The 13,196-nt window shown below is 45.2% G+C and overlaps 1 protein-coding gene and 3 non-coding genes across 5 annotated transcripts; all 4 read left to right on the top strand.

Moving 5' to 3' along the window:
• PABPC4 (poly(A) binding protein cytoplasmic 4) lies at window positions 1-12,368 on the top strand. 2 transcript variants are annotated; one of them, XM_068418074.1, is made up of 15 exons: window positions 2-918; window positions 5,295-5,488; window positions 5,797-5,912; window positions 6,392-6,531; window positions 6,805-6,899; window positions 7,488-7,625; window positions 8,229-8,324; window positions 8,828-9,100; window positions 9,367-9,454; window positions 9,628-9,747; window positions 10,325-10,452; window positions 11,082-11,175; window positions 11,289-11,419; window positions 11,509-11,609; window positions 12,016-12,368. In XM_068418074.1, the coding sequence occupies exons 1-14, from the start codon at window positions 726-728 to the stop codon at window positions 11,593-11,595; spliced, it is 1,893 nt and encodes a 630-aa protein (XP_068274175.1). In that variant the 5' UTR covers window positions 2-725; the 3' UTR covers window positions 11,596-11,609; window positions 12,016-12,368. The 2 variants fall into 2 exon arrangements, with proteins under 2 accessions (XP_068274176.1, XP_068274175.1); XM_068418075.1 differs by lacking the exon at window positions 9,628-9,747 and having other exon boundaries at window positions 1-918.
• On the top strand, window positions 7,945-8,077 carry LOC137673349 (small nucleolar RNA SNORA55). Its single transcript, XR_011049723.1, has one exon. It is a non-coding gene; the product is annotated as a small nucleolar RNA SNORA55 (small nucleolar RNA).
• Window positions 8,601-8,731, top strand: LOC137673350 (small nucleolar RNA SNORA55). The gene has a single exon (XR_011049724.1). It is a non-coding gene; the product is annotated as a small nucleolar RNA SNORA55 (small nucleolar RNA).
• LOC137673348 (small nucleolar RNA SNORA55) lies at window positions 9,889-10,021 on the top strand. The gene has a single exon (XR_011049722.1). It is a non-coding gene; the product is annotated as a small nucleolar RNA SNORA55 (small nucleolar RNA).
• Window positions 12,369-13,196: the final 828 nt, after the last annotated feature.

The raw sequence follows: 13,196 nt of genomic DNA, 5'->3' as shown, positions 1-13,196 counted from the left end.
CGGGCCGGGACCGCGGGGCAGGGAGGGCACGGGGAGGCGCGGGGGCGCCGGGCGAGCGCGGCTCGGGCCAGGGCCTGCTCCCTCCTGCCGGCCCGGCCGCCCCTCTCGGCGCTCAACCGCCGCCGCGTGTTCTTTATTGCCCCACTAGAGCCGATCTGTTTTATATATATATAAAATATAAACCTAGCAGAGAAGATTTAATTTTAAAAGAAAGCTTCGTATATATTATAGAGAGATTTATTTTTCCTTTTTTTTTTTTTTTTTACCTCAGAAAACCAGCCTCTGCTCGGGTGAATTGGGGCTAAATTAGACTCTTAAAGCGAAATAAGGGACGTGGTTTTAGTGAGATCGAGGAGGGTTTTGCCCCAGAGCTGACCGGAGAAGTGCTCAGGAGCTGGCGTATGAATTTTGGCTTCATTTCTGAGCCCTGCTCTCCTGGAGGCTTAACTTTGTTTTTTGCTGATTTCCAGGCCTCTGCTCCCCCCTCAGCCGCTCTCTGTCCCGGGGCCTGGCGTGGCAGAGCAGCCAACCCTGGTCCCCCCCACTGCACCCTCCTGCTAGCCCTCCTCTCCCAAGCTGTTTCTGCAGCCCCCCTGCTTAGCGAGGCTTTTAAATAAGATTTGGAGTTTTCCCCCCAGTTTAAATATTTACGATAAGCTTGACTTTAAGAAACCCCAAGAATAAACCACCCTTGGCTCCCGCTGGGAGCACGTGCTGGGTGGAAGATGAACACGGCTGCCAGCAGTTACCCGATGGCGTCGCTGTACGTGGGTGACCTGCACCCCGATGTCACCGAGGCCATGCTCTACGAGAAGTTCAGCCCTGCTGGGCCCGTCCTCTCTATTCGGGTCTGCAGGGATATGATCACCCGCCGGTCCCTCGGGTATGCCTACGTCAACTTCCAGCAGCCAGCAGATGGTAAGTGACACATACAACCACATCTATGGCTTTTTTCTTCACTTTTGTTCACTTTTTCCCACTAATCCACACTGTTGTTCACCTGTATTGCCATGTAGCTGCCTACCAAAATGTTAGAGGGTAAGTAATCACTTGCTAGTGACTGATGCTGGAGTATTTTTTACTGCTTGGTGTCTACAAAATACTCTGCAAATGCCCATCTTGGTAACACCTCTGATAGATAGACCTATTTCTCTCTTACTGATATTAAACTTTGAAGACTTGGGTTTGTTCCAGCTCGCATAAGAGAATAATCTCCATGGTGTTCCCCTTCGTTCTCATGTAGGTTTGGGCTATTTGTGTGGGTCTTTACCCAGTCAGTCCTAGCAGAAAGAGTTCAGAATAGTCAGCCCTGGCTGAATGCTTAGTTTGACTGGCTGAGCCTCTGGCTGCCCACCCACTCCAGTTTAATATTGGGGAGATCTGGTGGACTGTGGGTTGCTGCGTTTGTGCAAGCAGCTGGCTGGGTCTCCCAGTCTGGGAAGTGGTATTCTTGTATTAATGGGAAAGAAGATGCGTTGTTCAGTGCATGGGAAACCAGGTTGTCTCACATGCAGAAGCCAGGTTGATTTGCTCTTGCTAGACTCTCTTTTTCATACTTTAATTTGGCTCCTGCTCAAGTAGGTATTCCAGAGCTGAAGCAGCAGTAGCATGTGACAGATGGGACAGAAGAGGTCATTTTAGAACATGTCTTTTCTGGAAGAAAAATGGGTCAGCATTTTCTGCCCTAGTTTTCAGAGCCTTTGCTTGTTGACTGGTGCAAGTTCATTGCTCTGTGCTGTGATTTAGTGGTATCTGTATGCAATAGACATCCAAAGGATAAGTGAGAGTGAACTTTTCCCTTGAATTCAGAATCAATTCACAAGAGCACAGACTTTAGCAGCAAGTAAACTTTCCTTTAGCCTGTAAGATTTTACTTTTACTAAATCTGTGAAAAGATGAGGGGTGTTCTGTAGCACTGTAGGGATCTGTTTTGATTTATGGATGATAGTAGATGCTAAAAAATACCTTGTAAAAGTAATCAGGAGGCTTTGTGCTCTGAAAACCTTTAGGGAAATTCTTGTGGATGCGTTGTTTGTATGCTTGGAATGGTAGTAGGTATTAAAGAAGTTGATATAATGATGGTTTGCATTTCTCTGATACCTTTTGTGGAAGGATGAGTGGTTCATAAACCTGAAGAAAACAATGTTTTAACTTTTTTTATGTGGGAAATAGGTCTCTCTTCATGTGACTAGAGAAAGACCATAGAGCAAGTCAAGTAGCCAGAACTCTTCCCCCTTACGTGGGGCCACCAGGAGCTCACACTGTCACATCCTAGACATGCTCTGTCCTTCCAGAGTTCCTGTGTCCCCGAGTTGGTTCAAAGCTTGTATTTTTCTTTATATTTTTGTTAGCTAATGGAGTGATGCTTGACCCTGGAAGGGGTTACTTTCTGGATGTGCATTGTCTAACTGTCAGTCTGCTGCAGAGAGGTTATTTTTAGTGAAAATAAGCTCTGTTTTCAACTGCAGTTCTTCAGCGTAATAACCAGTGAATGCTGAATACTGAATCTGTCATACTCTGATAGGCAGATTAAGGAAATGCTTCAAAGTTCTGGCTGGTTCAGGCTCAGCTGTGGTTGTTAATATTTATTCTTTTTGACTGTGAAGAAGGGAAAGAAAACAAACTCATTTCATTTGAAAGAAAAGCTGAATTTCCTTTTTCATGTGTTCCTCGTGCAATTTAATTGCATTCCATAACATTGACAACAGTCATGACATGACAACTCAGATAATGAAGCAGAGAAACTTTAATGTGGCTGTAGAGATAAGCAGTTCTGGAAGGACAGAGAAAACAACACTTCCCAAGCCAAGAAGGAACCCAGAGCTGGGGTTGTTGTGTCTTTTCTGCTTAGTGGCATAATTCAGAGCCTGGAGGTTTGCAGAGCAGCCGTCTTTGCAGAATAAAACTCCTTGTGCAGAGTTTCTCATGGGTGAATCTTGGGGGGTGTGTGGTTATCTGTCTTTATGCCGCTCAACCACAGTCCCCAATTCCAGCGTTGTGTTAGCTCTGCACCAGGGAGCCTGTAAGGGAGATTAATTACTTTGAGGCCTAAGGCAAGCTGCAAGGAGCGTTCATATGCTTTCCCTATCCAGAAGGCAATGGAAGAGGAATGAAAAGGAAGCCTGAAAGGGGTTAAGAGTGTGTATAATGTTATATATGAGTTGCAGTTGAGCCTGCTGGAAGGATGTCAGGAACCAGTGGGAGAGAAACAGATACAGGAACTGAAATGGCTGAAGCTTTGTGGCTTAAATAGAAGAAAATGAGGTGTTTGCTCAGATTAAGGAAATGAGTTTGATGTGCCTGGTCTGAGTCATTCACATAATTCATACTGATCCTTTAAAGGTTTTCTTAGGTACTGGTGTAATGTGATTGCATTTCCACCTGGGTGTGGAACACCTTTGACCCTCAAATCAGGGAATCCATCTAGGGCTTTCTTATACCACTGCTCACAAGAAGTGTCTGAGTGAATTTCAAGCAGAGTATAATAATAGAGGCCATACTAGCAAGCTATTGAAAGAGCAGTGCAACAGTATCTGCTTAAGTATATGCTTAGGAAGCTTGAAAGAACTGGGATTAAGTTCATAACTAGTCTGTATCTCGGTAGCTGCTGCAGTGTTTCACAGTTCCCTCTGGTTGCATGCCACTGCTTCATCTGCTTGTCACCTTTCAGCAGGAGCCCTGCTTCTGCTGCAAATGGTATATACAACTAGGTTGTGTCCTTGCCAGCACATACTTCTGGAGGACCTCTCCCTGCTATAAATAAACACTGCCAAATTTGACAAGCTGGACCAAGTCGCCTGCTGAAGTGCCTACTAGGAATGGACTGCAGGAAGAACCTCAGTTGCATTGATTCAGAGTAGCAGCTGAGGAATCATTTTAGCATGGCACTTAATTGCATTTAACACCTTTGACTAAACAGAGCTAGTAGAGTTATAGCAAGCATAACTTTCCTCCTTAAATAATTTTTTTTTTTTGAAGCCTGACTACTTCAGGAATTAAGTCCATCAGAGCTTGTTTTCCAGCTGGGGATATATGTGAAGGACTGAGGAAAATAGTGACAGCACCACTTCAATTTAAAAAGCAACAACAACAAAAAAACATTTTCAAAGCACATGAAAAGTTCTGAGAAACTTCCACGCAGTAGTTGAAACTGGCTTTTGGGGCAGGGAGCGTGGGAGACTTCCATAGGCAATGTCTCGTTGGAGTTCCTAGGGATAGTTCTGTGAAGTGCTGAGTAGTTCCTCTGGTTGCACCAGCAGTCAGATGAAAGGAGAAGGTGTTCGAATTGGCATTTTCCTTGAATTTGCTGCTCCTGAAATCTAATCAGCAAGTATCAGTGGGTGAAGGTGGCCTGGAAGAATTGAGACAAACAAATTTGGAAAACTTGGGTTCTGCCCTGTTAATATCCCTTGATTTTAATGCCTGTCTATCCCTCTCTTTCCCTGCTTCATGCTGGAAATTAAGTGTCTTTCCTTTTCTCTGCACACTGGGAGTGTTCTCTGGCACAGAAGAGTCCCAAGCATCTCAGTTTTATGAACAAGATCCTAATGTGTGTACGTAATGATCCTTTTAATATATCAGTAGGTAGCAGAAATAGAATCGTGGAGGGGGGTTTCAGTGTAGGTTAGAATGGCAGTGCTGGGGTTTGAGAGGTTAGATAAACACTTCCCTGTTAATCAGGTTGAGTATATGGACTTTTTTTTCCCAGAATTTTGTCCACTCTTGCTGTCATCTTTAGATTGAGCAACTTGGCAATCATTTTTTGGCCACGTAAGTTATAGAGGGTGACTCATGTCTTCTTCCCAGCCAGCCACGTGTTCATGCACATTTTCCCTGACCTGACAGGGAGATGATCCTTTTCTCTTAATAGAAATGGGTATGGGTAGATGTCAGCTTCATGAAAAGCGTGACATCTACCCTTTTTCCCCAGGGTTTCCTGTATTTCCTTTCCTTCTTTGGGTGCAACAATTTACCTTTATAATAATTAAGAATATAAGTAATAAACCCCAGGCATTTTGATATTCATTTTGCTGTGGTTGTTAAAACATTACTAACATGTAAATCTGAAATAGTTTATGAAACCTATTGTATACTTAAACGCTTCTAGTGACCATGCTGCAAAGACCTCCCTTGAAACACTGAGTTGAAAAGTCATTGAAGTTGGTTGCACGTGATGTTGCCCCAAATGTCTCCATGAGCTGAGTAGAATTCAGAGAAAACAATCAATCACCCACACGATGGAAACCTTTATTCTTTAATAAACCACAGAAATCTGTTCTTGACTTCTCTTGCAGCTGAGCGTGCTCTAGATACCATGAATTTTGATGTGATCAAAGGAAAACCCATTCGCATCATGTGGTCTCAGAGGGACCCCTCCTTGAGGAAGTCAGGGGTTGGGAATGTCTTCATTAAGAACCTGGACAAATCCATTGATAACAAGGCACTTTATGACACATTCTCAGCGTTTGGGAATATTTTGTCCTGCAAGGTGAGATGTGGTTACTTTGTCCAATTCTGTATAGCAGTGACATGATCAGACACGTCCAACGTAGGAAGCACAAGGGACATCTTCCACCAAGTGAGGAGTGGAGTCTCTGAAAGGCAGAGTTGACCAAAAGCCCAGGGATTGTTGAAGTTACATGAGATGGAGCGTGCAAGTCTGATCCACAGATCACATCTTCCTAGTGTTGACCCTTGGCAGTAACCTATTTTAGCGTGCTGGCCTTGTGTCTGAGCGTGACAGAGGAGAAAATGAGTTCAGAGAGCTGACGTTTTGTTTTCCTTCCCCATGTCTAGGTGGTGTGTGATGAGAATGGCTCTAAGGGCTACGCATTTGTGCACTTTGAGACCCAGGATGCTGCAGATAGAGCCATCGAGAAGATGAACGGCATGCTGCTAAACGACCGCAAAGTGTGAGTGTCACAGCCAGAAGCAGCAACGATCGCATGAACCGTGATGCATCTCGGTATTAACAGGGACACACAAGGCACTGGTTCTCCTGGCCCAAGCCTTGGCCTGCTACCTCTCCACTACAGGGCTGGTGAGTGACCCTGCCCAAGCCATGGCCTGCTACCCCTCCATTACAGGGCTGGTGGGTTTCCCTAACCAAGCCTTGGTTTGTACCTCTCTGCTAGTGGGCTGGGGTGGGTTTCTGTGGCCAGTACTCTCTCCACTGCAGAGCTGGGTGGGCATCCTTGTCCAACTCTCTCCGCCATAGGACAGGTGATTTTTCTGGTTGGTCTGTGGCCTGTTTGTCCTTCTCCTGTCACGCTTTCTTGTCGCCATTCCTAGCTCCTACTACACACTCATTTTTTGCCTCACTGCAAATCACACATTGTTTTTCTACTCTTAAAAACAAGCTGCTTATTGGGATGTTCGTTCTTTCTTACAGATTTGTTGGGAGATTCAAGTCTCGTAAAGAGCGGGAGGCTGAGTTGGGAGCCAAGGCAAAGGAATTCACCAATGTTTATATTAAGAACTTTGGGGACGACATGGATGATGAAAGACTAAAGGAACTTTTCAGCAAATATGGTAAATACAGAATCACTTTTAATGAGGCTGTGAATTTCATGACCCATGGTAGTTTAACGGTGCTGCTACCATCTGTATAGCTCTACGTGGGTCACTCTGAGGCTGAGGGATACAGAGAGCTGAGGTGTGGGTAGAAGTTGTGCCAAATGTTGGACAGGAGGCAGAGGCTGACCAGCAGATGAGAGAGAGAGAGAAGGCTGGGGCTATTATATGGTGTTTATTAGTCTTGAAATAGTTCTGTGATATTTTACTAACCCTGTCCCTTGGTAACAGGTAAAACTCTGAGTGTTAAAGTGATGACAGACCCCACTGGAAAATCCAAAGGCTTTGGCTTTGTAAGCTTTGAAAAGCATGAAGATGCTAACAAGGTATGACCATTTCTAATGCTGCTCTGGGTGTCTTCAGAGAAGAACAACTTGGTTTAGCATAGGAGCCTGTTACTGAAATGAGAGAAAATTCTGCCTCAGGCATAACCTCTTCTAGATGTGGGGACTTAGAAACCTTTTGCACGTTACTAGCTTGACATTCAAGGGTAACTAGATCCACACAGAATGCAGTGGTATAATCAAGAATGTTAATTGCTGAAGAAATACTATGATGCAGGGCTACAGGAGGAGGAAGGCATCTAGAGTGAGAACATTGCTTAGAAATGATCTTCTCTAAGCAGAATGCTTGTTAAAATTTGGCCTTAACTGCAAGGAGGGGGCATAAATGCACAAGTTGCTGTTAGTCCAGCACTTACAGTGGTGTTGTCAGCATGGTCTCTCCTGAGAACTTCAGTTTGTCTTTAATTAGCCTGTTGTTACATGGAAGCAGTGCAAAGGTAATGTGGCAGCCTTGGTTTATTGGCTCACAGGAAGGGATACAAACTGAGCTTTGGACAGTCCTGTTCTTAACAGGATCAGGTGCTGTCTTGTTTCAGCAGTTGACGGTTTCCTCTTGAACCCTCTGTCCAGGCAGTAGAAGAAATGAATGGAAAGGATATCAATGGGAAAATGGTGTTTGTAGGCCGAGCCCAGAAGAAGGTTGAGCGCCAGGCAGAGCTGAAACGGAAGTTTGAACAGCTAAAACAAGAGAGACTCAGCCGCTACCAGGTGAATAGTCTGTTCCTTCTCTGAATTCAAGCACCATTTTCAGTCTGTTGGCAGACTTGAAAGGAACTGACGAAGTGATCAGTCATTGTGCTGTGAGATATCCTGGGAGTTAAAATGTAAAGGCGACTCCGTGGTATTTGGGAGCAAAGAGGGCACCAGGGCATAGTCTTGGCGATGAATTGTTTAGGAGGACACAAGAAAACAGTTGTGCAGTCTCCTTTACTTTCAAATGGGGACACCTAGAAGGATGGAAAGAGACAGCACAACCCTGTATTGTTGTCTCTCTAATTTATGGCCAAACTGGGACATGTCAGAGATTGCATCTGAATCTTTCCCACTCCTTGCAATATAGTGCTGGACTGGGGATACCTGATGCAACAGGAAAGCAGAGGAAATCCAGACAAGCTCCCTTTCACCACAGTGGGACTTGTCTCTACACCTTTGCAACATTTATCGCCTTCAGCTTTGGGTGGTACGAGGGGAACATTACGCTAAATTTAGAGTATTGAGGCAAATTTCAGCTCTGGCAGATGGGTGCTAAGAGTCAATGTGCGTGAGATTTTCTTTAATGTTATGAATGTCTTCTTGTTCTCTCCCTTCTAGGGTGTTAACCTGTACATTAAAAACCTAGATGACACTATAGATGATGAAAAACTGAGGAAGGAGTTCTCACCTTTTGGGTCAATAACGAGTGCCAAGGTATTGTGAGGTTTTTGGGTATTTGGATTTTAAAGCCTGAAGAAGGAACTGTTATCAACATGGGATTGAAGGGCTGTTCTTGTGTCCCCTGGTCATTGTGGTCCTGAGAACATCTGGACTAGTAAATACACAGATTTCTTTGGGTTTTGGTGGGATTTTACTGAAAACTTGCTTCATTCCTTCATGAAAAGAGGAGGCAGGAAGTGGCAAACATGCTTGTTTGAGATGACTCCCAATCAGCATGAAGTGACATTTCCCTATGCGTGTTTCGAGGCTGCACCAAGTCTTTCCCATTCCTTACTGTGCAGTGTGGGCCTGGGGATACATGGTGCGTACAGTAAAGCAGAGTAAATCCAGGCAGGTGACTTCAATCATTGAGTACCTGTCTCTACACCTCTGCAACAGTTACATCCTACCTGTCTGAAATTTGACATTTTAACAATACGGATTCTTAGGCTGAGTTCTTGTAATGGTACTCCACTAGCAACTGATCTTTACTGCAGGTGATGCTGGAAGATGGACGGAGCAAAGGCTTTGGCTTTGTCTGCTTTTCCTCTCCAGAGGAAGCTACGAAAGCTGTGACAGAGATGAATGGGCGAATTGTGGGCTCAAAGCCCTTGTACGTTGCACTTGCACAAAGGAAGGAAGAGCGAAAGGCCCATCTCACTAATCAGTACATGCAGCGCATTGCTGGGATGAGGGCCTTGCCTGCCAACACAATCATTAATCAGTTCCAGCCTGCTGCTGGGGGATATTTCATGCCTGCTGTGCCCCAGGTGAGCTGAGCTAGTGTGTTTTTTTTTTTAACCTGTCTTGGAGCTTTGATGATTCAGCTGCAGTAATCTCATTGAGCCTTTCTTATGCCTGTAAGCAAATAACTCCTAATGAGGTGTGCAGTCAGTGGAGTTAATTCTGTGACTCCCAGCTGCCTGTTTTAATGTGAATTGAGTTTCAAGTCCTGGCAACAACTGCCAAAACATGTCATAAACAACGTTTGTTATTCACTTAGAAGTTGCCTCTGAGCTTGTCTATCTTTCTTCAGGCTCAGAGCAGACCCACTTACTATGCACCCAATCAGATGACACAGATGAGACCCAACCCACGCTGGCAGCAAGGGGGAAGACCTCAAGGTGAGCATGCTAGAGAATACTTTGGTTGTATGACCCTCTTGACTGTACTTTCCAACAAGAAAAATGCATGCTTTCCTTTCCATGCACAACCCCAACCTGCTTCGTGTAGCTGTGACTGTCCTGACTTGCCAGTCAGTTCTGTTTTGAGGACTTCCCCTCATTTCTTCCATTAGGCTTCCAGGGAATGCCAAATGCCATGCGCCAGTCTGGACCCCGGCCAGCACTGCGCCATCTGGCCCCTGCCGGCAATGCTCCGGCCTCTCGTGGCCTCCCTGCCGCTGCCCAGCGAGTTGGTAAGGTGTCTGCCTCCCAGGCTCTTCCCATTGACTGTGAGGGAGGAGGAGGATGGATGCTATTGAGATTTGACTTCTATTTCCAAAGATGGTTGTCAGATATGGATAACCAAAGGCCACCCGGAGCAAGGGGCAGAGACAGCACCTGAATCTTTCCTATTCCTTGCTGTGCAGTGCAGGTCTGGGGACAGTTGGTGCTACAGCACAGCAGTGGAAATCCAGATGGGTTGTTTTCCACTGGTTTGGAACTCATCTCTACACCTTTGCAACATTTACTACTCAAAAGAAAAAAAATGCTCTGAAGGTTATTGATATTGTTTTCAGAGTAGAGCATCCAAATTCATTTTATTCCAGTGAATAACTAGAAAATACCTTAACTGCAGGATGTGGAATGCATGGTTTAGTTTAGGGAGAACAGCCCCTTCCTAAAGTAGCCAGTTGCATTTGGGAGACACCAGTTTCTAAAGAAGTATTAAACTGTGCAGGGCATAGTCTGAATTCAGCAGTTAATATCAGACATCCCAGCTTGCTTGCGTGTTGCTACAGCTGTTTGTAATTCTGTTCTCTTCTTTCGCAGGTGTTGGCACCGCAGCGCAGAGTTTAGCTCCTCGCCCGCCTGTAGCTGCCCCCGCTCCCAGAGCGGTTCCTCCTTACAAATACGCCTCAAGTGTCCGCAGCCCACACCCCGCTGTGCAGCCTTTGCAGGTAACACGAGGGGCTGGGCTCTGAAGTCCCTGCAGTTGCTGCAGTCCAGCAGGTTTTACATGCAACTGAAGTGTTTTTACAGAAACTTTTATAACCCAGACAGGCATCATGATTTGGAATTTAAAAACCTGGCAGCTGTACCTTTGTCAGGGGCAACCCACTTGGTTTATCAGTCTTGTACTTGCAAGCCCTTCTTTACCTAGGTTTGCTGTAAGGGTATTTTTCTTAGTTTTGCTTTCCCATTTTGCAGCCATTCATCCTCTCACCTCTTTGCCAAATCCTCACTAGGGTACCATTGAAGGCACAGTTTGCTTCTCCCACAAACCTCTCCATTGTAAAAAAAAGCAGGCATGGATGTTGCTCTTCCTCAATTGTGATATTTGTCTCTCAATGTTTGATCCAGTTTTTGTAAGGTATTTACAGTGCCCGTGTGTGACATTAGAGGGTTTTGTGTTCAGGGAGTGTGTTTGAACCAAGGGCACCTTATCTGTCCATTTCTGAAACTTAAGTCTGCTGTAGGTTTGACAAAGATTGTGTGTTAGAAGGAGGGAATATCTTATTATTGTCTCTAAATATGAAGCAATCAGCCTGGTATCTATTTCAGAACTCTCATGTCTGCCCTTCTATAGGCACCTCAGCCTGCGGTACATGTGCAGGGACAGGAACCGCTGACGGCCTCCATGCTGGCTGCTGCCCCTCCCCAGGAGCAGAAACAGATGCTGGGTGAGTGATACTCCAGTTCTTACAGATTCTTTTACTGTGGAAATCCCCTCAGGTTTCAAAGATGACTTTTTAATTGAAACTCTCTTGTCTGAACTGCTTTTTTTTTTTCCCAGGAGAACGTTTGTTCCCTCTGATTCAAGCTATGCACCCCAGCCTTGCGGGGAAGATCACAGGAATGCTGCTAGAGATTGACAACTCAGAGCTACTGCACATGCTAGAGTCTCCAGAGTCCCTCCGGTCAAAGGTAAACCGGCCTGTTCCCTTTAGATGGAGTGAATTGTGCGAGGCTTTGGTCAAGAGAGCAGGTCTCACTAGATAACTTGTCTCCCCGAGGTGGAGGAGGCCGTTGCAGTGTTGCAGGCTCACCAAGCCAAGAAAGAAGCTGCCCAGAAGGTCGGTGTGGTTGCTGCTACCTCTTAAACCCAGGAAGACTGGTGAGTGTCTCAGTCCTTAGCTTCACTTAAAACCTTCCAGAATCAGAATAAAGATGGCATGATGGTTAGTGAATGCAGCCAGTCTGGAGGCCTGTGTAGGTCTGGGTGCAGCACTTGTCTGCTTTTAGTCCACTCTTTAAAAGACAAAACAAAAAAAACCCCTTATGTACTTTCTCCCAATGGAATCCTTATTGTAGAAGCTTTAGAAATATTCTTCAGAAATCTCAGTTTAATTAAGCATCAGAAAGATGTTGGTAAGTCCCTGAGGTGTTCCTAGCAGTTGACATGTCAAGGAAGGAATAATGTATTGAGATGAGTCTCGTGAAACTTCTAATCTGGGAAATAAAATGAGAGAGACACAAGTTGTTCTAGTGACAAGGTAACTTCTTGTCGTCTTTTCCTCTAGGATGCAAAGAAGCCAAATAGCCCCTTCATAGACATCAGCTGAAGATGTTTGAAGATTCTTCACTGTCCTGCAGATCTCAATGCCATGCATCATATCACATAGTTATATTGCATTTTGTAAATTAATCTTTAAGATCTTATTTAAAAAAGCCAACTCTGAAGCTCTAGATTTCCAAAACCAGAATTGGGCTTGCAAGCTTTTCCTTTGTGGACAGGACAGAGCTACCCTTTGTGTCTTCTGAGCAGGACATTGAGGATTTTAGGTTGAAAGTATTTTGTGGTTTTGGTTTTAACTGAACAATACAGTTTGGAAAGTCTGGAAAGCATTTATCAATAAAGGAATAAAAACTTTCACTGCGTTTGTCATCATTTCTCTAGATTTCATGAGTAAGTGTGATGTGGCTTAGTCAAATTAAACTGATGGGCAGCTGTCATAGGACTGATATATTAAAATTGTGATTTGAGTTATTTGGCTTGTTAATTTTGCCCAATCACTGTTTTGAAGCAGTTGTGTTAAAGTTGTGCCGCAGGCAGATTGTTGGGTTTGGTTAGTGTCCGAAATGGGAGATGAATATAACTAAGTGGTGGTCTAATAAAGGGCTTGGGAGGCATTTTGCAAGTGAAGTGTAAAAGGGGTTTGGCTCCCTTCTCTCCTCTCCTGCAGAGGATGAGGCTTTGCTGTTGTGAGTATTTGTTTTTAGCTGGATGTTTTCCAGGTTCTGTTGTTATTTTATACTCTATAAAGGTGGCTGTGTGGATAAATGGGTTGATAGATGCTTTGGAAACTATTTTGGGTGATCCTTTGGGATAAAAAGTGTTGTTCAAGTCAGTGTATACAACTCAGTGCTTCGGAGAGATGCTTCTGCCAGAGGAATGTGGCTATATGCCTGTTCCATAGTGGAACTTGAGACTTCATTTGGGCTTGGAAAGCACCAGAAGCTGGTGGATGGAGAGTCCCAAGAGAGTGGAAAGGGCTCCCGGGGTTTATGGCTGTAAGTGCCACTTTTCCTAGTAAAATAAGCAAGAATCCCCTGGAAAAGGCGGTGGCGGCCGGCCCCGCTCCGTGCTGGCAGCCGAGCGCCCTCGCAGCGCCTTGCGCCCGGCCCCGGCGCAGCCCGAGGACCCCTCGGAGGTCGCCCGCCCCCCGGAGAAGCCGCTCGCCGCCGTCCCCGCCCCGCGGAA

The sequence above is a fragment of the Nyctibius grandis genome, chromosome 24 (assembly GCF_013368605.1).
Source record: "Nyctibius grandis isolate bNycGra1 chromosome 24, bNycGra1.pri, whole genome shotgun sequence".
In the NCBI taxonomy this organism is placed as follows: domain Eukaryota; kingdom Metazoa; phylum Chordata; class Aves; order Nyctibiiformes; family Nyctibiidae; genus Nyctibius; species Nyctibius grandis.
The sequence above is the reverse complement of the archived record's forward strand: the minus strand, read 5'-3'. Positions and strand labels throughout refer to the sequence as shown.

What these genes read in the sequence shown, in the direction of transcription:
- PABPC4 (XM_068418074.1), top strand. Translation starts at nt 726, where the DNA reads ATGAACACGGCTGCCAGCAGTTACCCGATGGCGTCGCTGTACGTGGGT. An exon ending in GGAATATTTTGTCCTGCAAG is followed by an intron (nt 5,489 to 5,796) that starts GTGAGATGTGGT and finishes CCCCATGTCTAG; the next exon opens with GTGGTGTGTGATGAGAATGG. An exon ending in GCAAGGGGGAAGACCTCAAG is followed by an intron (nt 9,455 to 9,627) that starts GTGAGCATGCTA and finishes TTCTTCCATTAG; the next exon opens with GCTTCCAGGGAATGCCAAAT.